The sequence below is a fragment of the Dromiciops gliroides genome, chromosome 3 (genome assembly GCF_019393635.1).
Source record: "Dromiciops gliroides isolate mDroGli1 chromosome 3, mDroGli1.pri, whole genome shotgun sequence".
Classification (NCBI taxonomy): domain Eukaryota; kingdom Metazoa; phylum Chordata; class Mammalia; order Microbiotheria; family Microbiotheriidae; genus Dromiciops; species Dromiciops gliroides.
In genome coordinates this window covers 642106937-642121193 of record NC_057863.1, presented here as the reverse complement: position 1 = coordinate 642121193, position 14257 = coordinate 642106937, and the positions used below count along the sequence as shown (strand labels likewise).

General features: G+C 52.8%; 2 protein-coding genes across 6 annotated transcripts in view; one reads left to right on the top strand and one right to left on the bottom strand.

The window, feature by feature from the left end:
* The first annotated feature begins 71 nt into the window (after positions 1-71).
* TMEM147 (transmembrane protein 147) lies at positions 72-2227 on the top strand. Of its 5 annotated transcripts, none has more exons than XM_043990875.1 (8): positions 72-146; positions 726-810; positions 905-974; positions 1066-1131; positions 1386-1522; positions 1644-1728; positions 1809-1930; positions 2024-2227. In XM_043990875.1, the coding sequence occupies exons 2-8, from the start codon at positions 734-736 to the stop codon at positions 2142-2144; spliced, it is 678 nt and encodes a 225-aa protein (XP_043846810.1). In that variant the 5' UTR covers positions 72-146; positions 726-733; the 3' UTR covers positions 2145-2227. The 5 variants fall into 5 exon arrangements, with proteins under 5 accessions (XP_043846810.1, XP_043846809.1, XP_043846811.1 ...); XM_043990874.1 differs by having other exon boundaries at positions 78-146; positions 721-810; XM_043990876.1 differs by having other exon boundaries at positions 85-126; positions 721-810.
* Positions 2228-6399: 4172 nt separating this feature from the next.
* ATP4A (ATPase H+/K+ transporting subunit alpha) overlaps positions 6400-14257 on the bottom strand; it is a 42983-nt gene continuing 35125 nt past the window's right edge. Inside the window, 12 exon segments of the mRNA XM_043993879.1 lie at positions 6400-6428; positions 6600-6691; positions 6789-6890; positions 7508-7641; positions 7773-7918; positions 8751-8874; positions 9027-9181; positions 9535-9703; positions 10614-10764; positions 11146-11282; positions 12846-13021; positions 13272-13464. Of these exon segments, the coding sequence (XP_043849814.1) occupies positions 6400-6428; positions 6600-6691; positions 6789-6890; positions 7508-7641; positions 7773-7918; positions 8751-8874; positions 9027-9181; positions 9535-9703; positions 10614-10764; positions 11146-11282; positions 12846-13021; positions 13272-13464 (1608 nt within the window).

Genomic DNA, 14257 nt, shown 5'->3' with positions numbered 1-14257 from the left:
GTCCTCACGAAACAGACTCCGAGGTCACGTGCGCTCAGAAAACTACTATTCCCAGCCGCCGGTGCGTGGAGGGGGAAGGGACGAGGGAGGTTGGCGCATGCTCAGGGAGTCCTAGAGAAGCTCCCAGTGAGTCAGGGCCGCTCGTGGTGCGTGGGGGACCCGGAACGGGTGCTGGACACCGTGATCCTGGTCTTCAGGCCGGGTCATCGAGGGGGCTGTGGGTGGGGGTAGGTGGATGGGGAGAGGCTGAGGGCAGCACTGGGTTCCCGGCTCTCCTTAGGGGGCGGGGAGATGGGGGGTGGGGGTGGAGGCTAGGGGCTGGACTGGACGCCTGGCTCTCTTTGGGGGGTAGAGGTTAGGATCGGGTCCTCTTGGAGAGTAAGAGGCTGGGGCAGCAAACCCGTGTCTCTTTGGGGGAAATAGAGGCTGAGGGCAGGATGCATGTGTCCCTTGGTGGGGGAGAGGTTGGGGACAGGTCCCCAGGACCCCCTGGAGGGGAGAGGTTGGGGGTTGGATACCTACCCCCCCCCTTTGGAGACTAAGGTCAGGATACCTGAGTCCCTCTAAGTCTCAAAGGGAACTGAAGAGCAATGGCTAGAGACTGGGGTCTCCAAGGCGGTGAAGGAGAGCTCAGAGCCATCCTATCTGGGTCCCAGAGAAGGGGAGGGGGAGGCAGGTGGATACCTGGAGCCCTGAGGAGCTTCGTCCCTCCTTTGCTAGCTCAGGTCCCACCATGACCCTGTTCCACTTTGGGAATTGTTTCGCCTTGGCGTACTTCCCCTACTTCATCACCTACAAGTGCAGTGGCCTGTGAGTACTGAGGGCTGCTGGGGTCGGGGTGCCGTGGAGGGTGGACCAGCTTCCTGGGCTTGGCTCTCACCTGTAGGAATCCCTCCGCACTCAGGTCAGAGTACAACGCTTTCTGGAAATGTGTGCAGGCGGGAGCCACCTATCTCTTTGTGCAGCTGTGCAAGGTGAGAAGCTGGGGGGCTGGGAAGAAGTCAGCAGGCTGCCTGTGCCCCAGCCCCTCCTTTGCACCTTCTAAGCCCTCCTTCTGTCCCCCAGATGCTGTTTCTCGCGACCTTCTTCCCCACGTGGGAAGGTGGAGCTGGTATCTATGATTTCATAGGGGTGAGTAGCTCCTGGGAGATGATGGGGAGGCAAGACCTGGCCCTGGAAGTAGGGGAGCTGGGAAAAGGACAGCCAGGGACTGGGGGGAGGGGGGGCCGCAGGAAAAGAGCCCTTTGCTGGATTTGGAGCCAGACCCGGGTTTGGATCCTGGAAGCCTCCTCCCCCAATCCCGCGGGTCCCCTCTCTGAAAAATGTGGGATTTCAGCCAGGTGAACTCTAAGGTCCTAAACTCTGAAAATTATCCCTTCTGCCAGGAATTCATGAAGGCAACTGTGGACCTGGGTGACCTTGTGGGTCTCCACCTCGTCATGTCTCGGAACGCAGGGAAGGGCGAGTACAAGGTCATGGTGGCAGCCCTGGGGTGGGCTACGGCAGAGCTCATCATGTCCCGGTGTGTAGGATGTCTGGGACCCCTGTCTCTGGGCCACTGGGGATGGGGAGGAGGAGGGGGGCAGACTCCCAACTCCCCAGGGTGGCCTGAGCCACCAGCCCCTGTCTCTTCTGTCCTCTAGCTGTATCCCTCTCTGGGTCGGGGCCCGAGGTATCGAGTTTGATTGGAAATACATCCAGATGAGCATCGATTCCAACATCAGCCTGGTAATTGTGACCCCTACCACCCCACCACCCCTGCCCTGTGGACCCCTCTCTCTTGGCTGACCCTCAACCTCTGCCCTTAGGTCCACTACATTGCCGTCTCTGCCCTGGTATGGATGTTTACCCGATATGACCTGCCACGAAACTTCCGCCCCCCACTGACTCTCCTTCTGGGAATCAGCGTCTACAAAGCCTTTATCCTGGAGTGAGTGAGGGGTTCAGCCCATCGGGGTGAGTCCGGGTGAGGTCTGCCTCCAAGGAGGAGCCTTTATTCTCCCTTGCTCTTCCTTCCTCTCAGGGCATTCGTCCACCTCTTCTCCCTGGGCAGCTGGACGGCGCTTCTGGTCCGAGCGGTGATGACCGGTGTCCTCGCCCTGAGCTCCCTCAGTCTCTTTGTCACTCTTGTACACAGCAACTGACCCTCTCCCCCAAGCCCCTCCAGGGACCTCCACTCCTGGGCTTAGGCCTCTCTTTAGAATTAAAAGAGTTCTTATGGTTTTTTCCCCCTTGTGTTATTCTACTTGCATCTCCCCTGCCTTTTTCATGAACCTTTTACCAGATTTAGAGTCAAATGCCTTGATCTTGAATCCTGCTCACATCTCCTCGGGACTAAATGACCTCTGAGGTCCGAGAAAGCTAAATCTGTGGGCCTGTGAACCCCTCTGGGCCTCAGTGCCCCCACATCTGAAGGAGGGGATTAGACTACTTGACCCCAACTTCCAGGGGTGGATCCAAGATGGCGGAGGAAAGACATTAAAAGCACAGAGCTCCTGACACAATTAGACTATATGACCCATGAGTTTCCTTCCATTTCTACATGTCCGTGATCCTCTCCCAGGCTTCCTCTCATCCCCATTTACAGATGGGAAAACCAAGGCTCGGTCACTAGTAAGTGACCATGGCTCCCACCACTTCCAACACGTCCAAGCTTAAGACTCCTTTCCCATCTGCCTTCTACAGTCCTCCACATCCGTGAAGCAAGCCTCCCTTCCTCAATCTCCCGGCTACCCATGTCCCTGCCCACCTCCCGTGTCCCCAGAGCACTTTCTGCATTTCCCCTTGACTCTGCTCCCCTCTGAGCAGATCCCTTCCCCTCTCTGGGTCTATTTCCTACTCTGAAACAAGGGACAAGGTCTCCGAGAGAGCCAGAGGTTTACTCCTGTAACCAGTACATTGTACTGTCTGAGCTCAGTAACCCCCTCAGTGGGCACTTAGCTCCTGCCACTCCTGGTGCACCAGCTTCTCTTTCCCAGGTACGTATGTGCCTTATGCCCCACCCCCAGCTGGATTCTATTTTTCCCAAGGGCTGGGACCTGGGTCTATTTATCCCTCTCCCTCTCAGCACCTGGTGTAGCACTGAGCATCAGCACAGGGGAAGAAACTGGGTCACAATCAGAGCTGGTGGATGTTTCTGGTCAAATAAGTCCAGACTCTGCCACGGCTGATGATATGTAAATAGAAAGGGGTCTTCGCAGACATCTAGTCCAACCCCCTCCTTTTACATAGGGAAAGAGAATAAGGCAAGTGACTTGTCCAAAGTCACACAAACATCTGTGACCAGCTGCATTGAAACCCAGGTCACCTCATTCCAAGTCCAGCTGCCTTTTCAATCACAAAGACTTTTTACCAGTGTTATATAAACACTGGCCCTCCCTCTGAGATAGGTGCTGCAGGTTTTATCACCCCCATTTTACAGATAAGGAAACTGGCTCAGAGATTAGGTGACTTTTTCCAAAGTCACCTAGTTAGCGTCAAGGTCAGGATTCAAACCCAGACCTCTCTTGACTTCAAGTCTAGTGCTCTCTCCACTACAGCATGTCACATATGACCTATAAGTTATTTCCTCTCTCTGGCCCTCATTCTGTTTTTTGGTAAAATAAAAGATCTTTCCACCTCTACCAGTTTTGGACCATATGACCAGGAGAAAAGCCCTTGACTGAGTTATCTAGTGAGACAGCATGTGCCAAGTGAGCCTCTGGCATCAGTTATGCATCACCCAGCCCTCCTTCATGACTTTGGCCAATTGATATGGACAGAACAAGCTATTCTGCTTGAAAATGGCCAAACTAGGGGCAGCTAGGTGGCCCTGGATTCAGGAGGACCTGAGTTCAAATCCGGCCTCAGACACTTAACACTTACTAGCTGTGTGACCCTGGGCAAGTCACTTAACCCCAATTGCCTCACCAAAAAAAAAAAAAGAAAGAAAATGGCCAAACTGTTTATACAACATATCCCAAAAGTCTTAGTTAAGACTGTACACCCTGTATACCCTTTGTACTTGGTGCAGCTTGTCGTTGGCTTGTAAGCAAGGGACTTGCCATGTGAGCCTTGAAGCTGCAGTTTACATGTCCTCCTGGGTCGTCATAATAAAAGTTTGCAAAACACAGGGTCAGACGGGTAAAAATGGTTTTTCGGCACTGGCCCAACCTGAGGCCCTACTTAGAGTTTAAAAAAAGATACCAGGATTTAGTGGATTGAAAGCTTAATATGAGTTGTGTGCATATATATACCTTAACAGTATGTGTATGTATATATATGTGTGTGTGTGTGTGTAAACATGTGTATATAATTTTTTGAGATGTTGGGCTACATTGAGAGAGGTCCCAAGAACAGAGTCCCTCTGTTCTCTGATTTGCTCAGTGTTACAGTGTCTGAGGCAGGATCTGAACCCAGGTCTTCCTCACTCCAAGACCAGCTCTTTCTCCATTTGTTCTAAGCCATAAAAGAATTAAATAACAGAGCCAGGATTCAAATCCAGCCAAGCTGTTGTCTCTAATCTCCTGAGCCAGGCTGGTTACTGAGCCTCCATCACTACCTTACTGAATGACCTAGGGCTGGCCCCTCTGTAAAATGATCGATTGTTTATACCAAGTGCCTTCTCCTTTCCCTTATGGTTATTACCTGGTTCTACCAGTTAGCACTGCCTACGAGTGGGATAGACTGCCTCCTAATGCAGTAAGCTCCCTATCGCGGAGGATATTCAGGTAAAAGCTTTTGTCGGGGAGGTGATAGAGGAAGTTTGTGCTCAGGTTACAGGATGAATTGGAGACTACCTTCTGAAGTCTGATTCTGGCTCTGAGCTTCTAGAATTCAGCCTTCATTTAAGATACTAGGTTTGCTGTATTTATACACACACATGTGTGTGTGTGTGTGTGTGTGTGTACATATATATATTTACTAAGTAAAAGAGGCCTCTTTTTTTGTTGTTTTGTTTTTTTGTTTGTTGGGTTTTTTTGGTGAGGCAATTGGGGTTAAGTGACTTGCCCAGGGTCACACAGCTAGTAAGTGTCAAGCGTCTGAGGCTGGGTTTGAACTCAGGTCCTGAATCCAGGGCCAGTGCTCTATCCACTGTGCCACCTAGCTGCCCCCCCCCTTTTTTTTTGGCCTCATTTCTTACCTACCCTTAATCACTTGGATTGGTGTTACCTTACACAAACTGAGACCTGGAAAAGACCAAAACTTAAAAAGGCCAACATCTCCCTTTGCATCCGGAGCCATTGCCAGCCATCCTGACCTATTTCCACTAGATCCAGATGGCTTTGGAGGAGAGAGTGAAGCTGGTGACTTTGCACAGCCCTGCCTCATTTAAATCCAATTAGCTTGCAAGTCATGACATCGGTCCCCTTCAAGAACAAAGGACAAACAAGTATTGTTTCAGCTCTGGTACCACAGCATAAGGATATGGATACAAAGGGTCCTGAGAAAGGTGACCACTATGGGGAAGGGTTTTGGGTCCAGTATGAGGACTGATTAAAGGGACCAGGATATTTGGCCTGAAGAGAAGACTCAGGGCGATCGGATGGTCATTGCCAAGCATCTAAAGGACTGAAGGACAGATTAGGCATATTCTGTTTGACCCCAGAGGACAGGACCAGGAGTCGGGGGGGGGGGGGGGGGGAGTGGGAAAGAGGCTGGTTTAGGTTCAACATTAGGAAATATTTCCTAATCATCAGAACAGTCCGAAACTGGAGTGGCCTATCTGGAGAGGCAATGATGTCTTCTTTCCCTGATCGGAAACTTCAAAGACTACTTGTTGAGTCTGTTATAGTTGTAACAAAATCCCTTTCGGGAATCTTCCTGAGGCCAAATCCGGCCTCAGACACATAATAGCTGTGTAACCCTGGGCAAGTCACTTCACTGTATTTGCCTCAGTTTCCTCTTCAGTCAAATGAAGAAGGAAAGGGCAAACTATGTTGGGGTGCATGTTAGACTAGATCCTTCAAGTCCTAAAATTCTGATTTTGTTGATACAGCAAATGTCACCTTCCCCTGCAAGTGGCAATGTGTAATGTTACTGTGAGGGTATGGTAAGAAAAATCATTCTTCCGTGGGACAGCTAGGTGGGACAGTGGATAGAGCACCGGCCCTGGATTCAGGAGGACCTGAGTTCAAATTCGACCTCAGACACTTAACAATTACTAGCTGTGTGACCCTGGGCAAGTCACTTAACCTCAATTGCCTCACCAAAAAATCAATCATTCTTCCACAAGAGGCTGTTTAGGTGTGTAAATGTAGTACAGATGAAAAGAGAACTCCTGTGTCCTGTCTCAGATGACTCTTTATTGGTCTCCCCCAGCCCCCATGAAGAATCCAGGCCTCTAGGACACCCAGCTTCTTCCTCCTCCAGTCTGAGATCTCTGCCCCAGGGAAGGCCAGGTCCTCAGTGGCTTCTTCATTAATAATACAGCTCCTTGTCCCACCAGCCTGAGGGAGAGATGAGATGGGAAGAAAGGAATGAGGAAAAGGGCCAGAGAAAGATAAAAATGGACCATGAGTACCTAAGAACCCTGGGAGAAAAGTTTAGGCACTGTTGAGTAGTGAAGTCAGAGTCAGTCAATCAGAGGTTAGGATGTGGGTATCTGCAGCTAAACTCACTTCCTGGGCAGCAGCGCACGCCTAGCTTTCGAATCTCATCATAGATGAAAATGAGAAGGCCGAAGGGCATTGGGACGAGCCACCACTGGTACCTGGAGGGAGGGGAAGGGAAGGGTCACCAGGAAGGACAGGGCACCTCCCAGAGTCCCCACTAGTGTCAGAGGTGCCCAAATCCCCCCGTTGCCATACCGGATGGGCATGAAATTGAAGATGTTGGGCATTCCCGGGCAGTAACAGAGAAAGCAGCCAATACAGATCTGGAATACGATGGCAATAACCAAGATCTTGTTCCTGGGGGGACAATAGGGGTTTAGCATCTGGCAGGTGGAGCAAGATTAGGGGAATTGGAAGGAGGAGTCTGGGATGTGAAGGCTGAGGTAGGAAGTCAGAGACTGGCTAGGGAGGGCAGTGGCAGGTGGGGTGGTTGGAAGAGCATTGGTCCTGGAGTTAAGAAACCTGGGCTCTGCTCCCCATTCTGCCAGTGACTCCTTGGGACCCCAGCCAAGGGAGTCCCTTCCCCTCTCTAGACCTTGGTTTTCTCCCATTTAGGTCACCTTTACATAATCCTTTAAAGCTTACAAAGCCCCCTACAGATCTTCACAACACTCCTGGGAGGTAGAGATTGTTAATATCCCCATTTTACAGATGAGGAAACAGGCAGACAGGTTGAGTGAGTTGCCCAGGGTCGTACAGCTAGTAAGTGTGTGAGGCAGGATTTGAACTCGAATCTTAGATCTGGAGCTGAAATCCCTTCATTTTCCAGAGGAGGAAAGGGACTTTGACCAAGATCTGGAACCCAGGTCCTTTGACTACAGAGCTAGCGTTCCAGCATACCAACCACAGATAAAGATTAAGGGAGTGTGTATATGGGGGAAGGGGATCTTAGGGCTGGGAGTGAGGTTGGTCACCGGAAGAAGCCCTGCTGGAAGGCAGAGAGCCGGCGGGTCTTCCTGATGAGCACGTCTGCTATCTGACACATCTCGATGCTGATGAAGAACACGGTATAACAGGTGTACTGCTGGTAGAGACGCTGGCCGAAGGTCTAGGGGGTCAGGAGTCAGAGGTCACAAGACAGGCTGGGTCAGCCCTAGAGCCTGGTTCAGCCAATTTCCACCTCTCCCTCGGTCACCCTCCTTCATGCCTGGGCTCGATTCAAGGGTCACCAGGACTCACCCATTCCTGGCCATAGCTGTCCTGCAGGTCCTGTAAGTGGTGATTCTCCCACTGGGGCCGCAGGCCCACACAGAGCAGGGGGAACCAGCCCTCCTGGGCCATGGCTGTGAAGTAATCAGTGAAGCCAGCAAAGGACTGGATGGCACCTGGGGGCAGGGGAAAGAGGGAGACAGTTCCTTAGCCCTGAGGATCGGATGCCCATTCCTTTCCAGGTGTCATCCCTTTGGGGGGCTGTAGCCCTGTCAGTGTCTCTGGTGTCCAGCTGAGGGCTTCCCCAGGTCAGCCTTGAAGCTGATCATAATTGGGATTCAAAAGTCATGGGTTCAAATCCCAGCTGTCATTTACTGAGAGACCCTGGGCAAGTCACTGCACCTCTGGGGGCCTCCATTTACTTATCTATGAAAGCAAGAGAGTGGACTAGAAGGCAGAAGGTCCCTTACAAAGTCCAGCGATGAGACAAAAATCAAAATGACTGGGATGACTTGGGAGGCGATGGATGGCCTTGGAACCTTCCATGTCTAACCAAGCTCTAAGCTCTCCATAGCACCTGCCCCAACCGCCTTTGTGGGCGTTGGAACAAATTCTCTTCCGCCCATTCCACTGTAGAAAGTCTTCACCCACTTGGGGTAGACATCCCCCTAAGCCACTGAAGGGTTTGAGACCCGGGTTACCCTCAGCTGCCCAGATAGTGGCCCGGTGTGGCCACTGTGTAAGCTGCAGATTCCTGGGACCACAAGTGAGAGTTGGGTGACAGGTAGCTACCAAGGGTGGATGAGCAGCCCTCCCACAGGTGAGAGTTGGGTGACAGGTAGCTACCAAGGGTGGATGAGCAGCCCTGGGCTCCGCAAGCCCTCCCACCAGAGCTGCTAGTCCTCCCTAACACCTCATCCACCCCAGAAGAAGGGGAGAGATGGAGACAGGGAGAGGGAGGAGAGGGAGAGAGAAAGAGAAACTGGGGGCCGTGCCGGGTTCCCTCACCTATCTGGAAGTAAGAATAGGCAGCCAGCGGCTCGTTCACCAACCGGTCGCGTCTGGGGTTGCGAGGCCGCAGGTGCATGATGTCGCTCTCTGCCGCCTCGTAGGCCAGAGACACTGAGGGAAACTAGAGAGACAGAAGACAGGTGAGGGGCGCTGGGAATGTGGGAGGAGGCTATTTGGGGAAAGGGGGGGATATCAGAGCCAAGTGCTCTAGTACGGTCTCAAGGTCGGGGTCGAGGGTCAAGGGTCAAGGTCAGGGGTGAGCCGAAGTCTCACGATGTCAGTGCACAGCTCAATGAAGAGGATGGTGATGCATCCCAGGGGCAGGGGCACGCTGACAGTGATATAGATGAGATAGGGGGTCAGTTCGGGGATGTTCTTGGTCAGCGTGTAAGCGATTGACTTCTTGAGGTTGTCGAAGATCAGACGCCCTGGGGGAGAGGGAGAAGCGGGGGCAGAGTTGAAGTTGGGCGGGATTCTCCCTGGGTCGGATCGCCTTTCCCCACCCCCCACCATGGTCCTGCTGACCCTCGAGGTTGCCCCCAAATTCCGACCCGCAGGGTGACTTCCATGCTCATCCCCAGCCCCAAATCCTGGCCTAGTCTCTGCTCTGGTGCTACCCCAAATTCAGCACCTTGGAGACCCCGGACGCCCCCATCCCTTCTGGGCCCCGCCCCTATCCCGCATCCTGGCCCCGCCCCCGTTCTACACTTCAGTCCCGCCTTTGCTCTGAGGCCCTCCCCTCCCCCATCACCCCATCTTCCGGCCCCACCCCGGCCCCGACCTTGCTCCACGCCAGTAACGATGGAAGCGAAGTTGTCGTCCAGCAAAATCATGTCGGCCGCGTTCTTGGCGGCGTCTGAGCCCGCGATGCCCATGGCTACGCCGATGTCCGCCTTCTTCAGGGCAGGGGAGTCGTTCACCCCGTCCCCGGTCACGGCCACTATCGCTCCCTACAGGGGCCAGGCAAAGGGAGGTCGGCAGGTTGAGGGTCAGGGCCTGGGAGCCTAAACCCCACGGTACCTAACCCTCCCGCCTCCCGAAGAGCCCAGGACAGAAGCTGGTACGGCCCAGATTGCACCCCATGGGGGCGAGAACATAAAGGCTGTGGTTTAGAGTCCAGAGGACTTTGGAAGCAATAGATTTAGAGCTGCGGGGGCAATTAGGGTTTCCAAACTTCCATTTATCAGACAGGAAAACAGTCTCCATAAGAGGCAATGACACGGTTGAGCACACAAGTGGAGGGTTGTTCTCACCTCCCCACTCCAAAACCATCATGCCCTGGAGGGGAAACAAAGGGCAGTGGGCTGGGGCAGCTAGGTGGCGCAGTGGATAGAGCACCGGCCCTGGAGTCAGGAGGACCTGAGTTCAAACCCGGCCTCAGACACTTAACACTTACTAGCTGTGTGACCCTGGGCAAGTCACTTAACCCCAATTGCCTCACTAAAAAAGCAACAACAAAAGGCAATGGACTTCTCCCCAGTCCCTGGGCAGTTAGAATCAGCGCTAGAACTGAAACCAAAGACTCTTGATCTCAGGCCTGGCTGGAGCCCAGGAGGGGCAGAGGTGCTTTCAGGGATTTCCCTGGCCTGGGACACACAGGACCAGGACCAGAGGGCCCCAGATCTGGAGGCAGGAGACCTGGGACCAGATCTGGGCTTGACCTCTCTGGGCCTCGGTTTCCTCATTTGTACAATGAGAGGGTTTGGCTCTGGGTCCTATCTATGATTCAAGAACCAGCCCCGCATCAGACAGGCATATACAGAGACAGGGAATTTGTCAAGGAGACTTTTTTATCCCTGGTGCTAGGAACAGTGCCTTGTACACAGTAGACACTTAATAAATGCTGATGGACTTGAATACCAGCCGCTGGCAGCTCTCCACAATGACAAGTTTCTGCTGGGGGCTGGTCCGAGCAAACACCATCTCTGGGTGCATGCGTAGGGTCTCCACTAACTCAGCTGGGTCCATGTCCTTCAGCTGGGCCCCATTCACCACACAGGCACGAGCATCCCTGGGGGTAGAGAACAGAGGGTGTAATTAGAGTTAGGTCAGGCTCAGGGCACCTGGCCGGGCATCTAGGTGGCACAGTGGATAGAGTGCCAGGCCTAGAGTCAGGAAGACTCATCTTCACAAGTTCAAATCTGGCCTCAAACACTTAGTATCTATATGACCCTGGGCAAGTCACTTCACCCTGTTTGCCTTAGTTTCCTCATCTGTCAAATAAGCTGGAGAAATGGCAAACCACTCCAGGATCTTTGGCAAGAAAACCCCAAATGGGGTCAGGAAGAGTCAGACATAATTGAAAAGGACCAAACAAAAAGCTCAGGAGATCTCCAGGATTGAGGAGACAGAGAGAGAGAGAGTTGGAGGAGGGGAGAGAGGTGGGCCTCACCGACGATTGACCTGCTCCACTGGCACACGGAGGCGGGCAGCAATGTCCTCAACTGTCTCACTGCCCTCCGAGATGATGCCCACACTGGCAGCTATGGCCTTGGCAGTGATTGGGTGGTCACCTGTCACCATGATCACCTGGAGTGAAGAGGGGAGAGCAGTTCCCAGATCTCTGTTCATAAATATGCAGCTGAAAGGACCCTTAGAGGGAGAGTCCAGCTCCCTCATTTTTAAGGTGAGGACGCTGAAGTGGATAGAGCCACAGTGCCTTGTCCAAAGTCACATAGGTAGATGGCACACGGCCTGATGACTCCAGTCCAGGAGATCTTTCCCCTTGACTGGTGCCCCTACATCAGGAATGGGCCACATGTGGAGACACCCTCCTCTTGGTCCTTGGGCCTGTAAGCTCCACTGCCCCTTCCCTGCCTAACCTAAACCTAGAACCCACAGTGCCCTCTGCTCCTTGGCACTGTTTCTGCCTTTACATCCCCAGCGCTGGGTACATTGATAACAATCCATAGTAACCATCTCATATTTCCATCTACTTTTTTTTTTGGGGGGGGGCAATGAGGGTTAAGTGACTTGCCCAGGGTCACACAGCTAGTGTCAATCTACTTTTTTTTTTTTTTTTGCGGGGTAATGGGGGTTAAGTGACTTTCCCAGGATCACACAGCTAGTAAGTGTCAAGTGTCTGAGGCCGGATTTGAACTCAGGTCCTCCTGAATCCAGGGCCAGTGCTCTATCTACTGGGCTGCTCCTCAATCCACTTTTAAGGTTTATTATCAGCTGTGTGACCATGAATAAATCACTTAACCAGTTGGGCCTCTAGGCAGAGAAGGTGCTGACTCATAACCAATAAAAATTTCAGATCCAGTCCCTGCCCCTGTGCTTCTTCCCAGCTCCCCTGTTGGAATAGAATTATAATTGCAGTGGGTGTTTAATGGTCCAGACTCATGACTTGTCAATGTAGGGAAGTCCCAGTGTGGTTAAGTGACTTACCCAGGGTCTTATATACAGCCCGTGTGGTTCAGAGGTCGGACTTGACCGCAGGCCTTCCTGGCTCCAAGGTCACCCCCCTCTCTTTATAATCCACCTTGGCTACTCAGCCACCTCTCACCAGCCCCACTTTACAGTTAAGGATGCCATTGTTCAGTTGTACAGGACTCTCCATGGTCCCATCTGGGATTTTCTTGCCAGAGAGGCAGGAGTGGTTTTCCATTTCCTTCTCCAGCTCATTTCACAGATGAGGAAACTGAGGCAATGGGGGTTAAGTGACTTGCCCAGGGTCACACAACTAGTAAGTGTCTGAGGCCAGATTTGAACTCAGGAAGATGATTACAAGTCCCTTTCTCTAGCCCTAGCTATCCGGCGTCACTTAGCTGGTTCGGGATAGTGAGTTTCAAAGAGAAGTGACAGAATTTGTATCATAGGCTTTAAACCTGGAAAGGACCTTAGATATAACTCACCCATTTTCTAGATGAAGAAACTGAGACTTGGGGAGGTTCCACGCCTTGCCCAAGGGCAGGCACAGCTGGGGAGCAAAGTTAAAATTCAAGCCCAGGTCTCCTACTTTCCCACCTCAGGTTCCTTCTTTTAGACACAGCTGCCTTATAGAATCCCTTTGTCACAGTCTCCCATCCCCGGATCCCAAAGCCATCCCCTCCCTGATTTGTCACCCCGCCCCTGCTCCACACTCGGTACCCTGATGCCCGCCGTCCGACACTTGAGCACAGCATCTGGTACGGTGGCCCGGGGAGGGTCGATCATGGAGACAAGCCCAGCGAAGCAGAGGCCGCTGTTGGGAAAGTTCATCTCATCGGGGTTGAAGGCAAAGCCTCGCGGGAAATCCTTTTCGCTCAGGTAGAGGTGACAGAATCCTGCAGACACCAGAGTGCATTAGGGCCCTGCCTGGGGCCTCGTCAAGGGGGGGGCCTGGGACTCCCTTGGACTCCAGGACCAAGTTGTCAGGTTGTTGGTCAGACCCTCGAAATCTCCCATTTGACAGATGAGAAAACCGAGGCCCCAAGGGAAGGAAGGCTTTTGCCAGGTCATGTATACAAGTGGTGAGGCCCAGCCCTGAGCCCCCGTCCCCAGGCTCCATCCTCAGCCCCGCCATGCCCTGCTCACCGAGCACCCGCTCGCCCAGCCCCCCCAGGGCTAAGTAGGCAGTCTGGAAGGCTTCCCGCCATTGCTCATCCAGAGGTAGCTCCTGGCCTTTGATGAGGATGGAGCTGCATCTCTCCAGTATCCGCTCAGGGGCTCCCTTCATCACCAGCACATGGCGCCTGTCCCTCGGGTCCTCCAGCTCGTGAATGGACAGCTAGCAGGGGAGGGGGTGCAGGGCAGAGGCTTAGAGCTGGCAAGGCCCTTCGGGGCCCCTCAGCTTACAGTGCCAAAAAGGTGAAATTACACATCCAGGGTCACACGGATCCCAAGGACAAAGACGAAATTTGGACCCAGGGACTCTGACTCCAAAGCCTGAGCATTTTGCTTCTGAAGGACCCAGGTAGAGGGGACTCAGGGGAGTGTGAATCTAGTTATAAGGGAGAAGTTAGGGTGGGCTGGGAGGTCACAATAAATAATAAATGCTAAACAGAATAAATGTCTGATCACATGGAGGCAAAAAGGGATCCAGGAGGTGGCAAGTGGTTGAACCAAAGGTCCCTTGACCAATGGAGTTCCCCTCAGTCCAGCAAATGACCTCCTCAGTACACATAGGTACACAGATCTTAGGATGAGATCATTAGAGCTAGAAGTAGAGGCCCCTGAGTCCAACGCCCATCATTTTACAGGGGAGTAAACTGAGGCAACCAGACCTGCCCAGAGTCACACAGTTAGTAAGTGTCTGAGGTGGGATTTGAACCGGGCTTTCTTGATCCCACATCAGTCACTCTACCCATTATGCCGTACTGCCTCGATGAATTGATGGGACATGGAGGGAGGTGGCGAGGCTCTGGCTTGGCCATTTCAGGGAATGGGCTGATGAGACTCCTAATTCCCATCTCTATAATTGATCTGAAGTTTGTAAGGGCACTTTCCTCCCCACAAGGAGAGATGGGTCTCATAACTTCCATTTTCCAGATGCCAAAGTTGAGGCCCAAGAGGGGAAGCAC

Coding starts and splice junctions, on each gene's coding strand:
- TMEM147 (XM_043990875.1), top strand. CDS start 734: ATGACCCTGTTCCACTTTGGGAATTGTTTCGCCTTGGCGTACTTCCCC. Junction 1,523..1,643: donor GCAGAGCTCATCATGTCCCG/GTGTGTAGGATG, acceptor TCTGTCCTCTAG/CTGTATCCCTCTCTGGGTCG. Junction 1,931..2,023: donor TACAAAGCCTTTATCCTGGA/GTGAGTGAGGGG, acceptor CCTTCCTCTCAG/GGCATTCGTCCACCTCTTCT.